The sequence below is a fragment of the Myodes glareolus genome, chromosome 12 (genome assembly GCF_982192425.1).
Source record: "Myodes glareolus chromosome 12, mMyoGla1.1, whole genome shotgun sequence".
Taxonomy (NCBI): Eukaryota; Metazoa; Chordata; class Mammalia; order Rodentia; family Cricetidae; genus Myodes; species Myodes glareolus.
In genome coordinates this window covers 6,171,378-6,193,481 of record NC_142037.1, presented here as the reverse complement: position 1 = coordinate 6,193,481, position 22,104 = coordinate 6,171,378, and the positions used below count along the sequence as shown (strand labels likewise).

Below are 22,104 nucleotides of genomic sequence, written 5' to 3'. Positions count from 1 at the left end.
TCCACAAGAGAAAGCACCCTATATTCTTCTTTCATCTTAAATTTTTTTCTGGAATCACTAGTGCTTACAGAAAGATTTCCTAAATAGGGTGCTGCTTTGTGCACAGGCTCTACCAAATATCCTTCTGACTACTCTTTCAAGATGTTTCCAGTGTTTTGCAGTTGCAGATAATGAATGTTACAATGAATAACTCAGGCAGAATTACTTTCAGATGTCACAGGATAATTTTTTTGAATATATGCTATTACCCATGTCTAGTGACTTTTACAATTATACTCATAAGTAATTGGGCAGAGATGTTGTACAAAGGTACTTCATGACATGAGTGAACATTGATTAAATAGAGTAACACCATATGAAATACTAGATAAGATGAGATCAATTACATAAAAACACAGAGATACCTACCACAAAACAAAGATGTATGATAAACATTTTGGTTAATTTCAACATTTCATGTATTTTAGGTTTCACAAAACCCAACAACAATTAATCAAACACAAAACAATAGATTTTCGAACAAGAAAGATTTCTATTTTTGCAATATGGCTGACTGGGTGCTCTGACACATCTTTGTTGCTCAAAACAAGAAATGAAAAGGTACAGTGAAAGGAAAACAAAGACTCTTCAAAATATATTGCATATATAAAAATATGTACACATTATATTATAAAATTATTATATTAAATATATGCACATCATATTCAGAAGGTAAACAAAGTGAAAATAGAAATGCATGCAGTAAGGAAATAAGCTCAAACATACATCTTTCCTTCTGGAGGATACCAAACTCTTTCAACTGAATTTAATTCTCACAGTCATGCACAAACTGACAGTGGAGAGCAAGAGACAGTTTGGGAAAGTTAACTGTAGTCACCCATCCTTTCTAACTTCAAATTCAGTGACTTCATTGGTAGCCTGAAACCAGCCATAATGTGAAGCTGGAACACTTGATAAACTAAGACTCAACCTCTCACTCCCCATTTTAAACTATTATACCACTGTAAACAGAAGTTTCTGTCCTGCCTGGTCCTGCAGCTGTTCAGTCCCCAAAAAAACACACAGAGGCTTATATTAAACTGTTTGACATATTAGCTCAGGCTTATTACAACTTAAAAAGCTCCTACAACTTAAATTAACACATAATTACTGTATTACATTATGATATTATTATTACACAATTACATAATAATTATTACATAATTAGATAATTATTATTATTACATAATTATTATATAATTACTGAGCCATGCAGCTTAGAACCTTTCATCAGTGAGGCACTCTTACCTTGCTTCCTCTACATCTGGCTGGTGACTGACTCTCTGCCTTTCCTCTTCCCAGAATTCTCCTAGTCTGGTTGTCCCGCCTATATTTCCTACCTTTCTACTGGGCAGTCAGCGTTTTACTAAACCAATGAGTGACAACTCTTTACCATTTATGAGAGCATTATCCCACAGCATACCACTAAGCCCAAGGCTAAGGAGGTATACTCCAAGTTCATCCAAATGAAGCTGCCTCCACTTAAGATACCTTCATTTTATGTCCCACAAAAACATGGGACAAGAAGAGACTACACGCTTAGTATGAGAATAAAAACAGAATTAATTCCATCCTACAGACAGACTGAGCAAAGGGGACTAACCAGATATAACCTTCATGCAGGATAGAGGAAAATAACTTCTCTGAACATTTAACCACATGTCTGCCCACATGGAAGTTTATGAATTCAGAACTTATGTTACATATGAAACCCATGAAACTTTACGCCCAGAATTTATTAGTATATGTTCCCAATGTGACAGCTTTTTAGAAGATTCTTGACCAGGCACTTATGTAAGTTTTCCGATGTTGACTTATCTTTTATATACTAACTGAAACATGGGTTCATAGCTCATTCTAGCTAACCCACTTACAGATACATCTGTGACAGACAGTTCACTTTTTTGAAAGCAGCCATCAACCATTTACTACATTGGTTAGCCCCAGTACATACCCAGAGCAGGTTAAGAATTACTAACTCCTGAGGCTGGAGAGATGGCTCTGAGGTTAAGAGCACTGACGGCTCCTCCAGAGCAGGGCTGGGGTTCAATTCCCAGCACCCATAAGGCATCTTACAACTGTCTCTAACTCCAGGATCTAACACCCTCACACAGAAATATATCCGGGCAAAACACCAATAAAGTAAAATTTTAAAAAAAATTACTAACTCATAACTCAATGAGAAACAGATTTACTAATTAGAATACAGGGTTTATATACTATTCCCTTTTCTGTTAGATTTTTTTTCTAGTTCAAACGTCATTTTTTTCAGTTAATCAGGGCAATTCCCTTTCTGCTATTCCTGAGTGAGACTGTGTCATGCATTTGCAGCGTAATTAGATCCATTTAATAGCATATATAGGCTATCCTGAGATGCACACATCAAATCTCAGTTCTTTGTGATGCTACAGCACTACACTTTTAGGAACTCTAGAAAATCATGTGTCTACTCATGCAGCCCCATATAGAACGGTACTCTTATGCCAACAGCTGCCTTCCGTAGTTTAACACTTTCCATCATTTGTCCTTTTAATATTGCCAATGAATACAAAAGAAAAGGCAATAACTGTGATGAGTAAAACCTAAAACTAAAAGATATATCTAGCAGAGTAGGATGAGGAAAATTACTGCTTAAAGTTACTACTAGCCATTAGGGTTTATAATCTATAAATGTAATTGTCCTAGACCAAATGTAGCTGTATAAATTCCCTAATCAGCTCTACTTCAGAGCTATTCCATACCATGCAAGATGATAACCATGATGCTGTTCATGAGAGCAGAGTTGGGTTCTAGCACCATGCAACTGGCTTTTGTAGCTACATTTTCTAAGATAAAAATATACAAACTTTGCTTTCAAAAAATCTGGGATTAAATTATTATTGTTTTCTAGAGGGAATATTAAAAAAAGAAACAATGCTATAGTGATAGAAAATAGGGAGTCTATCACGTTTGTGGCCACTGGCTGCTGAAGACACATTATGGGAGCAGCAGCCACTTCCCCACACCCAGAGCACTCAGCATCAGAAGGGTAGTTCCCCAGCTAGAGTGACCGAGGGAGAAAAGTAGCAGGCATGGTGCCTGCTTACATACCTTCCACAAATCAGCAGCACACAACTGTCATTTTATTTACATTTAGGAGTGTGTTAAGTTTATGAGCATCACATGAAATTTCAGAGTCATGTCCCAAAAGCAGAATCATTTGTGTGACGTGATTAACTACATGCATTTAAAAGGTATAATCTTGTACCAAGTATTAAAATCGTCCGGGGACTTCAAAGTTTTTAGTTTCTCCCCCTGGTGGTGGTATCTAGGCTGGTACCTATTTAAGAAACAAAAACAAAATAAACCAGATGGTATCGTAAGGTTTACAGCGACTACATTCAATTATTGGTATGCAATTTTAGGATAAAGTAGATTTAAATAAAAGAGAAGCAAATCTCAAAACTCTTCTAATGGAAGCATCCACCTCCTATAGTTCTCTCCCTCTCTTCTTTCTCTTTTTTTCCCCACAATGCAATTACACCCATTACATCATTGTAAATTACATGCTGGGGTTATCTCAGTAGGTATCTGCCAAATGTAAAACTTACAGAAGGTCTTCAATGTAATAATGATGTTTTATCATTTTAATTACAAACTCTTTAAAAAAAACTCCCTAAAGTGTACCAATTGGGGTGGTCTAAATTAACAATATCTTGGTAGCCCAAGGGTAGCAAAACTAGATTGAACTACCAAATTTCATCATCCTGATAGCAGCTGTCTTCCTGCCTCTAGGAAGCTGAGTATTTAACAAAGCAGACAGCTTGGCATTGGCGTCTGATTAGCAGCGTGTGCATTGTCAGACAGAATGTGCTTGGCTCTTCTGTTCCAGGGTTGGATTAGAAACCTGGAGAGCAATGCTACCGTGGAACTTTATTCTTCAGGCTTCTCATAAGTAAATAAGGTCTGGATCTTCCGTTGGTGTTGCACCTGGAACTGATTGATGCTTTAATAATGTGCTTTATCAAATGCTAGAAAATCTAAATAAAGAATTTCTAGTATAATATTACAAAGACTGAAGTGTGCCAATTTAAAAATCTCTACGGCTAAGCATAATATGTATCAAAACTATTTCTTGCAGTGGAGTGCTTTGAATTATGTTGAACCTAAAAACTGAAATACTTCTTTTGAGGGGGGGATGTTCATTTTCAGAGCATAAAATTCAATATTATATTCCTAAATATAAAATTTAAAAGAATTTTGTCATAAACTCACATGAAGCATACTAGAAATAAAACACTGCCTTATAAAAATAATATTACTTTACTGCAGGATCCAAAACATTAAATTATAAAAGGGTTACTCTCATTACCTTTTCATCGAAAATTTCTTTGAAAATTTATTACAAATGATTGTGCTTATTGGCAGAGTTCAAAATCAGTAGAGTCCACGCAAACAATCTACTTCAATGAAAAGTACATTCTTTTACTCTATCAAATCCATCGGAGGTAATCAGACTGAATGTTTTATTCAACAGGGCTGAAGAAAATTGTTCTACAATAGGTTAATTCAAAATGGCAGCATAGAAAATGCATCTGTCAGTGGGGATCAAATTACAGGGCAAGCTCCTCTCAATGCTTGGAAAAACAAGTCTGCAGTTCTACAGATTATGTGCCTGTGTGTGTTTAAAGGGGTGGGAAAGGAGCTAAATATCTGAGCTAACCTCCAATTAAAGTCAATCATAAAAACAGCCAATTTAATGAGTGCGGATTTCTTTGGGTAATTATAACACCAACCACTTTTTTCTCTTTTAAATCTGTAATTCTGCCTTCTTGTTATTGCTTGCTTTGTCATTAATCGCCTCAGGACCTTGATTTCCTAGCAACAGACTGCCACCAAACATTTGGCTCCTGTTCAACATTTTCTTTGTGAAAAATGGCACTGCTGTTGCCGCCTGGGCTGCTGCATCTAGACTGGCTGTGTAAGTGCTCTAATAATGTATTCCACTGAAAAAAAAAATCACATGATACAGGGTGCAACGACTGAGCTCAGTTAATTACTGAGCTGGGAAGTTTATCTACAATCTAAAAGCTGTACTGGGGGAGGGGGATCCAGGAGTAAAATAAATGCATTTTTTCTATTATTAATAATCTAAAGGTAAGAATTTATAAAGAAATATTTTATTCTGATGCATATAAGTTTATGGAGGATCAGATACAAAAGACCAATATCCTTAAAATGTTGCTTGATGATTTCTTTCTCTACAAAATAGCCCTAAACACACAAAAGAATCATAGAACAGTTTGCTGCAATTTAAGAAAGCAAATTAACCTATGTATCTGTCAGCTGTGTCTTTTCTACTTACGGCAAAATCATTTGTATATGTAAATATGCTATATGAGATGGTAAGAGGTTTTCATTCACAACATGAATGAAAACATACTGAGAACACAGAACATTCAAAATATTGTGTTTTGGCATACTGTACACGTAAGTAAATATTTAATAACCCATGAAAAGAGTAAAAGATGCTTATCATTTTTTTGTGAGATAATTCAAGTGAGAATGAAGAAATCCGGGTCTCATGATTAGAAACCATATGATACGGTAATATAATGTTTTGGCTTTTTTTGTTTGTTTGTTTGTTGTGTTTTTTTTTTACTGGGTAGATTTATTAAGAGTTTTCATGTCTTAGAAATACTACCATCCCCAATAATGATAGTTATGGAAATTAACATGGTATGTCAGTCATGGTTCACTGAAGTCTGGCTTTATAAGACTGGCATGTTTCAGGACTGCTGTCAGGATATGATAATTTAATATACCCAAGAGTGCAGTAACCATTATGGAAGCATCTGTGAAACTAATAAGCCAGTGGACATACTGATTCTTACCAGTGTCTACATACTGTGTAACAAACTTCCTACAAAGTACAGTCTCAATTCAGCCCATCTGAAGAAGTAAATACTAGTCTCCTATAAAACCGTCACTAGCACTACCGTCAACAGACTGGAATAGAGAAAACCTGACAGGGAGCATGAAGCATTAGTCACTAATTGGACTCAGGCATCAAAGCGTATACATGGTTTTTTAAAAAGTAAATGAATTAAAGACATTTGATTATTAAGAATCTGCTTATTGCTGAAAATAAGGCCACATCATTTAATTCTTGAGTCTGATCCCACACTTTAATATATTTTTACACAAATTATTTGATGACTTAACAAAGGAAACCCATCAGTTTTAGAAACAAAACTCAAAATTCAGAAAATGGTGGTGATTAATACAAAACCATATCAAAATAACTGAGAAATGCTAGTTGATGTTTACAGATAAAAATATGTAAAATTTTATAATCAGTTTATTAAAAATTTCAATTTAAAGACCTAGAAGCCATGCAAAGGTGGAAAGCACATGTGAGACTTACCAGTGTTGGTAGCTTCACTTCACGTGTGTCACAAGAGCAAACTCAACTAAAATCAGCGCAGGGTTATTCTCTTTAATATTTAATTGCTATTTCTGACATATCATTTCACCATAACAAAAACTGGGCTACATTCTTCATAGACTCAATTAAAGCAGAAGTAAATACTTATAAGATGGAGTCTTGAAAAGCGACCAATGGCATACCACACCTTCAGAAGTGCGTACCTTAGAGTTTGGACCCAAAACAAGAGGAGCAGAAGTTGGAAAAGTAGCATGGTCTCTCATAAATTTTCAACAATTTAGAACTCCCTAATATTTTTAGTGGGAGCAGAACAATATTAGAGAGAAAGAGATCATTTCTAAGAGTCTGGAACTTTAAGGATCTGGAAGGACAAAGGCCAAACAATGAAACATGATGCACTCAGGAGCTTGGAATCCAAAAAACACCTTTCTACACAGATGAGAAAAATCAAATTGTTGACGGACCAAAGGGAGATATAGATATATATATATATACATACATACATGTAAATACATGTCTTCCACATTTAGGATTGGAAGGAGAGGGCTGTTCACATTTGCTCCACCCTACTTTACCAAATAAAACTAACAGCAACAACCACAGCAAAAACAATACTCCATTTATCACATTTTTACACAAATCAGAAGAGAAATGATCTCTAAAACATGCATTATATAGAGAAGAAATAAATTAGAATAACAGCTAAAGGATCTTCTCTGGAAGACCTGCAGTAGAGAACTAGGCAAGAAAAGGATCAAAGCATCCACATCACTCCCATTGTTTCTATTAACCAGCAAGGATATTCTCCAGTTATCTGACTAGGAACAACGGCATTATTTGTAGTGTGTCACTCAGATACTACTGAAACTATAATGAGAAGGGCAAGCGAGCACAAGAAGGAACCCAGGAGCATTGCTAATGGACACTATATTTCTTTTAGTGATGGTATAAATGTTCTAAAATTAGATTAGCGTGATGGTTTCAGAATTCTATAAATACACTAACATCCATTGAATTGTGTATATTAAATGGGTGAATACAATGGTACATAGATATTGCAACAAGGCTGTTAAAATTGATTGAATTCCATTTGTCTGGAAGACAGAGAAACAGAAGTTATTGATTGAATCATACTGAACTATAAAAATTTTATAATATGCTCAGTAAATATAGTGGAATACATTCTGACAATATTTAGTGCTATTTTTGTTCAATTTATATACATTTACAAAGACTAATCCATTAAAATATACACTCTTGTCAAGTTTATACATTTTCTCTCTTGATCATATTTATTACAGAGATTTAACAAAGAATTGGTTTTCTGAAACTATTGCTTGCTGACCCGAAATACTGATAATAAATAGAAGTAAAGTTATCAAGTTGATGATTTACTAATTACTTTGAGGCCTTATGTGTAACTAACTCTTAGAAATGAGACCTACACAGCGTGATTTCCAACCTCACATGAAATTCTAAACCTTCATTATAATGCCATAAACCTAGAACCTACATTGAGATTGTAAGCTTTTAAAGCCAATAAAACCTAACTTGTTTTAAGTAGGTAAATGGATTATCCTGTTAATTGAATATTGACATTGATATTAGCAAAGATTTTCTTTCCTTTGCAGTAGACAATTTTACTTTTGATAGCTGTCAAAAGCAGTAGTTAAGAAAAATCATTGGTGGAGGGCTGGAGAGATGGCTCAGTGGTTAAGAGTACTGGTTGCTCTTCCAGAGGTCCTGAGTTCAATTCCCAACAACCACATGGTGGCTTACAACCATCTGTAATGAGATCTGGTGCCCTCTTCTGGCATGCAGGCATACATGCAGACAGAACATTGTATACATCACAAATAAATAAAATCTTTAAAAAAAAAGAAAAAAAGAAAAATCATTGGCATCAAAATTTTATCTAACTTGAAAATCTGTATCTATTAAAGAGATGACAAGGCATTTCTCTATGAAAATGGTAAGGACAGAATTTAAATTGCTGGGGCTGTGGTTGTAGCTCAGTTGGTAGAGTACTTATCTTGCATGCATTAAGCCTTGGGTTTGGGTCCCAGCATGTCCTAAGCTGGTTAAGCCTGCAATGTAAGCAGGTGGGAGGTAGAGGCAAAAGGATACAAAGTTCAAGGTCATACTTGGGAGCATAGGGTATTTAACTTGCCAAAAATATTCTAGGGAAACTATGAAAATTATAAAAACAATAACTGTATGTGATGGCATATGCCTCCAGTCCCACATTGGGGAGGCTGAGACTGGAGAACATGTATGTGACGGTACACACCTACAACCCCAGCACTGCGGAGGCTGGAGAGCTGCTGCAATTTTGAGGGAACCTGGACAACACAGTGAGACCTTGTGATTAAGATAAATACTTAAAACCTGTCCCCTGTCCATTATCTACTATGTTACATTCATTTTACACTTCATAGTTTGGGTCATTACTTAGAGAGATGCTAATTTGACATATAAATTTCTAAACCACTGAATGGCAGATTCGTTTGTACTGTCAACGTATACATTAACAACAAAAACTCTAAATGAAACAACCCCATCTATTTCATTTCATTGCTTATCTATTCATTCACTTTTCATTCATTTTTTGTTTTGGAAAAAAAGTGAATAAATGGATACATGGAATGCCACATTGCCCAGGTTGGTCTCTTGAAACCCTGAGAAGGTTGGTTGTCCTGGAAATCATTCTGTAGATCAGGCTTGCCTAGAACACTGAGAGATTCGCCAGCCTCTGCTTCCCAAGTGCTGGGACTGAAGATGTGCGCTGCCACCCCTCTCCCTGCTTTCTATTGCTGTGATAAAGAATATGACCAAAAACTTGAGGAGCAGGAAAGGTTTTATCTAGGTTGATATACCTCCACCATTGAGGAAAGTCAGGATAGGAACCCAAGCAGAAACCTAGAAGCAGGAACTGAAGCAAAGGTCATGGGAAAATGCTACTTAGAGATCATATTCTCATTGCTCATTTAGCTTGTTTGGTATACAATCCAGGAATCCCTGCTCAAGGTTAGTACAGCCCACAGTAGGCTGGACTCTCCCAAATCAATCATTAATCAAAACTGTTCTACTCACTGCCCTCCGGCAAATCGGCTGGGAAATTCCCTCCTACTAGTTTATTCTAGCTTGTATAAATAAACTTAATAAAATTTCACCAGCATATCACAGATTACAGAGGCCAAGGATTACAGACACACAACTTTATACCTGACTTATTCTTCTCATTTTTTTTTTTTTTACATGTAGTACGCCTTAAGGTGAGCTGCAAGGACATTTTCAGATAAAGTCTTAACACAACCAGTTAAAGACTAATAAGGTCAACGAAGCAGTATAGGATACTCAAAAAACTAGAGTGAAAAAAATCAGGGCTAAATCTCTATTAAAAATACAGAAAATATCAATTTGACCAAGACAATGAAAAATTTTTAACACATAAATGTGAAAAAAATTGCCATTTGGGATGAAAGGTCAAGTGGAGTTCAACTGCCCCACTTCTCTAAGAATCTCCGATGAATATTACAAAGATTAATTACTAGATTTCAAGAGGCACTTTGGATTCTTTTTAAATATTTTATAGAATAGTATGACCTATTATTTAATCAATTATCATTCACAGGATATCTTAAATTTTTTAAAAAATCCATTAGTTCACCTTCCCTGCCAAAGTATATTATTATGAGTTTAGTCTTCAAAAGTGGTATTAAAAAACCTTTTCAATGATCTAATAAAGTTAAAGCAATGAATTTAAATAAGAGTCTATAAATTAGTAAAGCTTTGCTAGATGTTGAAGCGAAGGGAAGCAAATACCAAACACAATAAATAATATTTATGCTATTTTTATCTTTTTACATTTTTCAGTTACTCTTAATTATGACAAGACAGATCTATTTGTTCTCACAGCTACTGCCCCAAACCTTTCACAACAGAAAACACCAGGTAACACACCTGCAGCTGGGACATAACCAAGATGGCGGCTATGTTTATAATCATGCATCAATCGAGATGCATCTTTTAGGATATACTGCCAAAAGGAAAGTCTTTAAAAACAGCAATTCTTCATTTCATTACATACACATTCTAACTTTTTAACCAATGTCACCAGACCAAATTACTATGAATAATATTTTAAATATGTGAATCCTTAAACGAATTTTTTATTTTTTTGTACACAATTTATCATGCTATCTCAGTAACACTCCCGGAATGCTAACAAATGTATCTAATCACATTTGGTGATTTGTCACTTGCTTCTCAGGTTCAAGGACCTGGGATTTATACCTATTATTATGCCCTGACTGACTTGGGGTGGGAATAGCTCACTGGGCTGGTGGTCCTGGGTGCTATAATACAGCAGGCTGAGCAACCTGGGAAGAACAAGACAGTAAGCAGCATCAGTTTTTGTCTCCATGTTCTTACCCTGGCTTCCCTCAGTGACGGATTTATATGCTGGAAGTTGAAATAAATTCTCTCGTCCCCAAGTTAACTGTCTTTCTGATACTCTCAACTCTACCTGCAAGCTGAGTACAACTATGTGTGTCAGACACACAAGCATTCTACCAACGGTCACATCTCCAGCTACCATAATTACCTTTTCTTCTGCCTCTTCTTCTTCTCCTTGAGTTGAGGATTTCCTTCTTAGTCCTGGAACTCACTCTGTAGATCAGGCTGTCCTTGACCTCAGAGATTGGCGCGGCCTGCCTCTGCCTCTACCATTTGGCCACAAATATCTTTTTAAAAGCAAAGAGTTTTCATATATATCAAGCTGGGAGGTAGTGATGCATCCCTTTAATCCCAGCACTCGGAAGACAGAGGCAGGCAGAGCTCTAAGGCCAAACTGGTCTACAGAGCGAGTTCCAGGGCTGCCAGGATGGTTACCAGACCAAACAACCCACCAACCATCAGCCTCCTTAATTATACTGTCACAATGTTGTCCAGCCTAGTCTTGAACTTGTGAATCTCCTGCTTCAGTCTCTGAGTAACTTAATGATAAATACCCACTCCTGTGCTTGACTGTCCCTAAAGTAAAACCTCTCCCCACAAAAAAACCAAGCATGAGATATGATAAATTCTTTTCTATTAAAGATTATGATTTTATGTGTATGTACGAATCTTTTGCCTGTAGGTACAAATGCATGCTATGCTCTTGGAGGCACCAAATCCCAGTGAAAGACAGCTATGAGCTGCTATGTGGGCACTGGGAACTAAACCTGAGTCATAAGAAGAACATGAGTCTCTCCACCTCCAAGTTTCTTTTTTTCTTTTGAAAATATAAATTTATTTATTTATTTCTTAGTTGCAGTTTCCCCTCCTTTCTCTTCTCCGAGCCCACCCACACTGTTCACAACCCTGAATCCACTTCTCTATTTCTGTTTAGAAAAGGACCGGTCTCCCATGAGTATCAACAAAACATGGTGTATCAATTTGCAGTAAGACTAAGCACCTCCCCCCACCTATTGAGGCAACTCAGTATGGGGAGTAGGGTCCCAAAAACTAGTAAATGAGTCAAAGACAGCCCACTTTCCCACTGTTAGGAGTCCCACAAAAGAACTAAGCTACACAACTCTAGCATATATGCCGAGTGGCTAGGTCAGTCCATGCAGAACCCCTGGTTGCTGGTCCAGTCCCCGTGAGCCCCTGTGAGCCCAAGTTAGTTGATTCTGGGAGTTTTCTTGTGGTGTCCCTGACCCCTCTGACTTCTGCACTCCTTTCTGCACTGTTCAGCAGGATTCCTGGAACTCTGCCTACTGTCTGGTTGTGGGTCTGAATCTGAAGGGTCTTTAAGTACTGAGACATCTCTCCAGTCCTTAGTTGTTTTTTTTTAATTAGATTTTAAAATTGAAAATTTCTCCAGAAAAATAATGTATTAGAAATAATACATAGGTTTCTATATAAAACCATACTATACTGACAATAGAATTAAAGCAAGAGAAATAATCACAAAATTGTTACATTAGTAATTAAGCATATATGAGTAATTATATCTTAGTAAAGAGCTCTCAGATTTATTTTAAAATTATACAGAAATTTTATAGGATCTAGAATATTTTGACAGTGTTTCAGAGATTGAATCAACATCAATACAAAACAAAGGCTATTTTCCTGACACAAACTTTAGAGTTCCATTTCCATCACGCCTAATATATATACTAATGGCTGTTTTATAATTTTATGACACTCTCACATATAAAGGAAAAAGGAAAGAAAATTGGGGACAAGGAAAGAATTAATAGAAAACTAAATCTGCAGCTGAATGAGCACCATGTTCCGGGAGAAGTCAGTACAGAATGAGCATAGAGATAAAACATGATGCAGTTATTACAGATTAAATCCAAAGAAAAATTATTTAGGTAATCTTGCAAGATAAGAAGAATCATCCATCTAAAAAGAGAAAAATTAGGAACCTCCAATTACCAACCAATTGTATTTCCAACCAATACAGATTCACACTCACATCTTAAAAGCAATTAGACAATAATGAAAGAAGGTAAAGTAGGGAAACCCACAACTATCTAAATTTACTCTGTGATGAGATTGTATAGTCTACAATGCACGAAGGGAGAAAGGATGCAAGGTACATTCAAGGGAGAGTTACTTGGACAAAATTGCCACTGGTCAAGAACTAATGTCATAAATAAGTACAATTATGGACTGACCTAAAAAAAATTCTAAGAGTAAGATTCCAAAGTACAGTACTTGCTACAAATAACTATATCCCGGAATAAACCTCAAGGGGATTTACAGAAACACAAAAAGCACTAGAGGGGAGGGGTGTTTCCACTATCGACAGATAGCAATTATTAGGCGAATGTGAAACAGACAAACGCAACTACTATTAAGGAGGGGCAAAGCCAGCACTCAAAGTGCCCTAGAAATGACATATGTGATAGTTTGTTTTTCCCAATGGGTTACAAAGTAATATATTAAGAAGTCACTGTAGGCCAACACTAAAAAGGCATTAATCACCAAGAGAAATGGATGCAAGAAGAAGAGCCCAACATTGTCCTGGGTGACAGCGAATGAGCACCAAACATATCCTGCTGATGTGGCAAGTGGAACAGACAAGGGTGATTCACATACCATACTGTCCCACACCTCATACTTGGTATCACTTCATTTTTTGTTTAATTTAACTTTTTTAATGACTCGTTGGGAGTTTCATATCATGCACCCAAATTCTGCTCTCTTCCCAGTCCCCCCGTATCTTCCCCACATCCCTGCCTTGCAACTCCTTCCCGTAACAAAAGGAAACAAATCAAAGTAAGGAAGCAAGCAAACAAAAGCAAAACAACAACAACAACAACAAAAAACATCAAACCAAACTAAAACAAAAACTGCAACGACAAAAAGAATCTCTTTGCTTCTATTTCTTTCCTGTCTCTCCAGCACTTCTTCATTCATCCTGGTGGTAATGGAGGCTTCCGCGTCCCATCAGTTTTATTGGCAAAAGTTCATTGCAATGAGTCGCTGGTCTGGTTCAAGGCATCTGGTTTCTGCTACACCATCATCACAGAATCCTAATTGGAACTCCTCTGGAGATCTTCCACAGGACCAGTCCCTTCACCAGCTCCAGCAGGTCCTAGATGGGGTAGATGCTAGGGTGGGTCAACCCAAGGTCAAGGTGTGGGTCTGGGAGGTAGCCACACTGGTTAATCTGGTCTCCAGAGGATACCAGCCTTGGGTGAGGTGTTAAAGTTAAGGGAAAATGTAATGAAAATTATTCAAATTATACTTATTATGAGTAGTTCTCAAACTTTCTAATGCTGTGACCCTTTAATACAGTTCCTCATGCTGTAGTGACCCCAAAAATAAAATCATATTTGTTGCTACTTTACAACTGCAATTTTGCTATAATCATCAGTTATAATATAAATATCTGAAACACAGGAAATCTGATATTCAACCCTTAAAAAGGTCATGATCCACAGATTGGGAACCCATGCTTTATATGTTCTAAAAGCTATGCAAAGATAGGCAATAAGCACAAATCTCAACTCAGTTTCCAGATATAAAAGCAACACTGAGATTTAAAATACACTAGACAAATTAATGAGACGTTAGATACCACCGAAGAAAACACTATTGAACTGGAAGGTACCACACAACTAAGAAGCTAAAATGAAAGACAAAGAGAACAGCAGTGAACTGTGAACTACTGTCCAATGTGTCAAGGTAGGATAAAAGAAATCTGAAGAACCAACAGCTGAAAAAAAAAAAAAAACAGACAGGAAAGGAATCAAATCTAATGCTGAAGCTCAAAGACACTGAGCAAACTTTAAGCCAAGACACATGAGGATCTACTAGGATACCATCATAAAACCAATCAAAACCAGTAATAAATGAGAAGTACCAAGAGTAAGGGGGAGTTGGGAGATGCTGAATAAGGAGCAACCAAAGCATGATGGTAGATATCTCATCAAGAACAAGTCAAGAAAGAAGAGAGTGGGCAATGGCTTTCAGAGAAAGAAAGAAAAACAAACTTGACAAGCCAAAGCTATGTGTAGTAAAAATACTACTCACAACTAAATATAAAACAAAGATGTTTTCAAACCTGAAAGCATTTATGATCAATATGTCCAAATACAAGAGTGCCCAGAGGCCAAAGAAGAGTGAAGCCAGATGGAAGGCCAACTCTAGGAAAGGGATGAAGAACAACAGAACGGCAATCACTGCAATACATGCATGCTTTATTACTCATTATTTAATTATTTTCAAAAGACATAATTTACACAAAGTAAGGTTATAGCATTTCTAAAATATGTAAGTAAAATGTGTGCTGTATGTTTTGTGTATTACATATGAACAAATCTATTTAAAAACAAGACAATTAAAATTACAACAAAATTAAAATGTAACAATGGCTGTATAAGGACTAGAAGACTAAAGGGATAAAATGAAAACATATATATATATGTTTTCATATATATGAAACTATATATATATGAAAATATATGTTTTCATATATATATATTTCAAACATATATATATATATATATATATATATATATATATATATACTTTGAAACCAAGCCATGAAGAGTGAAAGATCTGTGCTATTAAACTCTAAAGTAGGGAGACAAGGAGGGAGAGAAGGGACACATACACACATGCACAGTGAGAGAGAGAGAGAGAGAGAGAGAGAGAGAAGAGAAATAACACAAAGGAGATAAAAATACTAAATCAACAACACAAAAGGACAGTAAAGAATAAGCATCAGAGAGGATAAATACAAATACAAACTAGCTAAATTATATCAATAATTACATATAGGAATGGTATACAGATTCCCATTAAAAGGCAGACAATGTCAGGTTGTATCAAAATAAGACCCAACTACTGTTTTCTACAAGAAATTCACTTTAAAGTAAGTCAAAAGGGAAAGAGAAGAGAAGGTATACTACGGCGTTAAGAATCAAAGCAAAGCTGTGGAGCTGAGGGGCTGTCTCAGGTGATAAGAAAGTCTGCTGTTCTCAGCCTGACACTGACATCTTTCCTGGACTCCCATGGAAGCCCATCCACACACAGCACATGCTCAAACAGATACTCATCTATACATGAACATAAAACCAATAATAATTCTTTTTTAAAAAGCCAATAGTGAACTGGCTAGATTAATAGTAGACAATAGATTCCAGGGCAAAGTATATTACCAAAGATAAACAATGCAAAATAATAGATGGGTCAAAGAAACTCAACTCTACATTTTAAGTACAGCATCCGAAGTATATAAAAAGAGTCTGCAAACTGGGCACGATGTACACACTTATCTCCACTATGGAGGCAGGAGAGCAGCAGTACAAAGTCAGCCTCAGCTATTTAGAAAGTTAGAGGGCTACATTAAAACAAAAATGGTAGCTGGGCATTGCGGCTCCCAGCTGTAGGAGACCAAAGCAAGATCACGTTGAGTTCAAGGCTAATAGTGAATTTCAAGTCCACCTTGTGTTACAAAGTAAGACAATACAAAATGCGAGTGAGTAGGGTGGGAGGGAGGAAAAGAAAAAGGGGAAAAGAGAGAAAATATGAATAAATACCTTCTTTCCTGAAATAAGTTGATATATGAACAGAGATAGGTTTGTCTGGCAATACGAAGGACTTGCAAACATACAGAGCAACACTAAGAGCTCATAGCTACAATCAGATTGAGAGCAATCTATTTCAATAGGGTTTTTTTAGTTAAATATTCTATACAAAAGATTTAAAGTAATCAAACTTGTATTAATCTGACCAGAATTAATCCCTGTATAACTTATATTAAACTATACCTTTGTATAACTTGTACCAAGTTTATCTAGATGTGTTATGCTATATAATCATGATAAGAATGACCTGTTAGGCCAGACAGAAGGCTCAGCAGGTAAAGGTGTTTGCCACCAAATCATACAAACAGAAATGAATGCCCAGAGCAAAGAGTGGAAGAAGAGAAGTGATTCCAGCAAATTGTCTTCTAACCCCCACAGGCTCTGCGGCAGTCATGTGCACAGGCACACGCAAACACAATCCACCTCTCAACACCAACAAATATTTAATTGGAGAGGACCAGAACAACATTTTAAAAACAAAAGTAATTAGTTGTTTACATGTTGAGTCTTCAATCCTTCTGCAACACTAAAAGTAGCTAGATCTAGCCCACTGTATAATGATGCTACACTCGTACTCTCATCAAATCATACTTCCAAGTAGGTGCATGTTCTACTTGACACTACTCGATACACAGAATTCTATGAGACTCTGAAATACACAAACAACTGGAATTTACAGTTTAAATATTTTAAAATAGAATAAACTTACAGTTTAATAGTCAAGTAATATGCATATATTATGCTAAATTTTAAGTGGCATACATTTTGAAAATCAAGATTTTATACACCAAAAGGCTTGAAATAGCAGTTAAATGATACGCTGATGTGAATCATACTTAACGTCCAAGCAACTGGGAGGCTGAGTTAGAAAGACCATAAGATTTGGAGCTAGCCTGTGTCACCTAGTGAGATGTTACTGCAAACCAAAATAACAACAATACAAAAACACACTATTAAGACTTAAGTCCTTTTAAGAAATGAAATAATAAAGATAGAAAGTCTTGAATTCTAGAAGTAGTTTTCTCACATAATGGCTGAAGATGTAGTATTACTTTCCATTATGTAATCCCAATGTAAGCATTTATGTGACAGTTATAAAGGGTAGGAACCAGCATGCAGAGAATCAATAACAATATTGTAAAGCCTACAGCAAGGCATATAAACATGCTGTAGGAGACATTAACACGAGACTGAAGCAAATGATTATATTCTCAATAAACACATATCTACAGGATAATCGATTTCACACTTGCCCTCCCAGCTGTTTCCCACAGCTCAGATGGTAGAGCGGCAGCAACTGTTCAATACGACTGTGTATGAAGTGAGATCCTGCTACTGGGTAACAGGTATATACTCCTGTTTAAACGGCCATGGTCAATTCATGTAACAGCAAGATAATCGTGGGGTAGTCCATTCAAGAGATTCTTTAGTGTATTTCTACTTTAGAAGCTAATTTTTAACCAATTATTTATATGTCAGAGAACTCAAATTATATGCTGCCTTATTTCCAGATTTAAGAGATTTGTCATAATAAATATTTCTGAAATGTTAAATTAAAAGTTGTCATAATAGTTACTATGGAATAAATAGCAATTATGATTCATTTTAGGCAAATAAGCTCAAACAGTTAATAGTGCATACTTATACTACTGTTTTCCACAATGTTCATATCACTTGATAAGTTGCTAAAAATATACATTTGTAAAACTATTTCAAAAGATCTCACGAAACTTACTTAATAGCATGGAATTTTGTGTGACTGAGAAGTTATTTATATCTCTAAAGCAGTAGACTTGAAGGTGGTGATACACATTACAGATCCATAAAGGTTATTTCTGTTGTGTAATTGTAATAGTGAATTAAGCACACGCTTGCTATCGGTACATTATCTTCAGGAAAAGGTTTTTTGTTTCTTGTTGAGCATGTATCAGCCTACACCTATCATCTGTCATGTGACTACGGTTCAAAACGTGAAGTAGCACTTACGGCTATGTAGTACACTCTGGCCTTCTCCACCAGCAGCCAGTTCTTCTCCAGATCAAGATGCTTTTCCTTTTTGTAACAATTAGCAGCAGCAAGGTTTGCAACAAGAGACCTAAAAACCCAAGAAGTTTTAAAATGCATTTTATTTATAATAGGTTGTTATACAGAAATAAACAAGTTCTTTAGAGGCTGCTTTGCAGATGGTGGAGAGTGAGAGGATGGCTGATACCTATAGGCCAAGAGACAACATAACCAACCAAAGCATTACCTAAAATTCAAAGTCTGGTATATGAATTTCTTTTTAACTCCAAAATAAGGTTAACTTTTTATGTCTTAATACAATTCAAAATGCAGTTAAGATATAGGCTACTAGGTCATTCTGAAGTAGGGAATCTATATAAACCAAAATTTCATTCTTAAAGTAGAAAAATATCTTTATAAAAATAAGACCGAGAGACTATAATTAACTATTTAATTTCACATTTTAATAGCCCAATATGGGATTAATTTTATAACACATACATATAAACATAGACAATATTTACTGTGAGGAATATAGTTTGCAACTATAACATTTTAAGGACTGGAATCAATCAGAATCAGGTCCTTTAGCTAAAAACTCCTGGGCAGGATCATTTTATAACTGGAAAATTTAACCAGCATACTAGATTTAAAATTTAGCTATTAAGTGCCACTGAAATTGCTTAGTTTTAAATCAACAATTAAGTTTAATGAAATAAAAACTTATTTACAGTTCACATAAATATAAATCCTTCGTCATTCAGACCTAAGACCTATAAAATTATGTGGCATTTTTCATTATTAAAAAATTAAAAGAGTAACAATTATGACTTATAGAAAAATGACCTTATCGTTTGAGACTTTGGAGATGTTTAGTTCTTATACCTACAAAAAATTTTTTATTACAAAACATTTACCATTCATCCATATTAATTTATTTCCGAATGATACATCTGTTTATATCAAAGTAAAAGCAGGAATATGTGTGGAGCCTCAAGGATACACTCAAATACAAATCACAAACATACAGAATCAGTACCATTCCTGTTGTTTGGTGCCAGGGGTTGAACTCAGCCCTCATTTATAAAACAACATTATTATGACGTAGGGAGTTTTCATTAAAACATTCTTTTTAACTTTTATTTTAAACAAAAAACTATATTTGAATTCTAAGTTTTACTTACTAGAAGCTGTCCAAAAGAAAAATCTAACTATTCATCACATTCCAGCCTCTCTATTATGAATTAGTGTCCCCAACTCCCCCTGCCCATGTCAGAGTTCTCACATCCTGTTTCTTAAATTCCAGACTAGGTCTCATGTATCCCAGGCTGAGTCTGGATGCCTGATATCGCAGAGAATGGCACTGAACTTCTTATCCTCTGACTGTACCTCCTGTGTGGTAGGGTTACAGACATAGGTTGTCACATCATGTTTCTGCAGTGCTGGGAATGGAATCCAAGGGCTGTGCATACCAGTACGTCACTCTACCAACTGTGTACCACAACCCCAGTCACAATCGCGTGAATAGCATGGGTCACCAAAGCTATAACGCAGATAGACAAAATTGAGTTCTTGACATCTGTAGTACCTAAAAGTTGTTCTTTAAAATAGCAATTTAGTATATAAAGACAATTTAGCAATTTTATTCTAGTCTTTGGGGTGTCAGAAGCAAAACTTGATCCATTTATCATTATTGGGGAAATCACACTGAAAGGATAAAGAGACAAAGCTCTAAGGACATCTGAATAGTGGATGGCTGAATAAACCAGCTGTCCAAACTAAGGCAGAGACCTGAGTTTTAATAATGAGCAATTTAATTAACTGAGACCTAAAGATAATCAAGTTCTCCTAATCTCTCTCTCTCTCTCTCTCTCTCTCTCTCTCTCTCTCTCTCACACACACACACACACACACACACACACACAAACAACACGTGAAAGGAAAGCTCTGAAAATCACTTTTGTTCCCTAATTATCCTTGAAAGTTCTTTGTAGGATATTTTATGACTACTGCCCACACTGATCCTCAGCACTGATTCTGCTGGAGGCAAAACGGAAGTCAAAATAAAGAAGGTAAGAAAGGGAATTGTCCTAACTTTCTTTCTATTTGCTGTGATAAACACCACAACCAAGAACAACTTGGGGAGAAAAGTGTTTATGTGGCTTACACTTTCAGGTCACCATCGAGCACACAGGGAAGACCGTGGAGGAGCCCTGTTTACAAGCATGCGTCTCATGAACTGCTTTGTTAGCTTTCTGTACAACTCAGGACCACCTGACCAGGGGTGGTACTGCCACAGCGGGCTGGGTGCCCCCACACCAATCATTAATAAAGAAAATGCCCCATGGACAAGCCTACAGGTTCATCTGAGGGGAGCATTTTCTCAACTGGGGTTCACTTTTGACCAAATGACTCCAGCTTATGTTAAACTGAAAAAACCTCACCAACAGAGGAAGGGATCAGGATTGAAAAACAGCACAAAGGACGGAGGACAAATTCCATATTCTAAGTAGGGAGGACACAGCCATGCATGGTGCACCTATAATCTGGACACTGTGGGCGACAGAAGTATAAGGAGAGATTCCAGTTTGACACTGGTTTGGTCTACGTAGCAAATTCCAGGCCAGCCAGGGCGGTATCTACAGACTGTCTCAAAACAAACAAATCAAACCACATACAAAGAAATGCAAAAATTTGTAGTCAGTCAAAATTTAAAGTAGGTAAACTCAAAGGATTCTATAAAACTCTAAAAAGACAGTGATTTTGTGTTTCCCATGCAAAGGACAGAGAAGGCCCTACTGGTGTGGCACTAATAATATTAGAAGCGTACACTGCAGGAATACAATAACGAGTAAAATCAAAGAAAGGCAGCCCTGAGAGATACGTCAGATGTTCACACACAGAAGAATTTCCTACTAAGTAAAGTTGGGAGACAGGAGGGCGGGGATTAACAATACTAGCCACCAGTTCTATGAATTTTTCTGCTATGTGGCCCAGGCTGGGAGACCTTCCTACTATGAACTGGGCTCAAAGGTTCGTGTGTTTGGATGTTTCTGCTCCCTACCCAAGATTTTGAAAAGGATTTGAAAGCACCTCATTGAAAGATGCAAAATGAAAAGCTTCTCATTTTAGTCCTTTCCGTGTCTGACTAGAAAAGTGACAGCAGGCAGCCCTCAATCCGTGGCATGCACCATCTGGGCCTCTCTGTTTTGCTTTAATATAGCATATTTTACTGTGGAAAATGTCATATTTAGTCACTCTCCAGCCTTGTGACCTGCTCTGGTTGTTTGACCCATCTCTTTTCCCGAGTGTCTTTTGTTGTCTGTTGATTTCAAGGATAGTAGTACCAATGAGCGTCTGTTGTAGAGCATCTCCAGGGCTCATATTACTGCAGTGTGAAGTCACTCTGCTATCTGTACAATAAAGACTTCTGAAATGTACTAAAAATCATGTTTGTATGTGTTTTTCTCCACTACCACTCCACATACAGGATCCGGAGAGCAAACTTGTGTCCTGTTTAGGCCTCTCAAATGCTGTGAT

The 22,104-nt window shown here is 36.4% G+C and overlaps 1 protein-coding gene across 1 annotated transcript in view; it reads right to left on the bottom strand.

Moving 5' to 3' along the window:
* Adk (adenosine kinase) overlaps positions 1-22,104 on the bottom strand; it is a 356,406-nt gene that overhangs the window by 183,812 nt on the left and 150,490 nt on the right. The window contains exon 6 of the mRNA XM_048426516.3: positions 18,547-18,655. Within this exon, the coding sequence (XP_048282473.2) occupies positions 18,547-18,655 (109 nt within the window). The remainder of the gene's footprint in view (positions 1-18,546; positions 18,656-22,104) is intronic.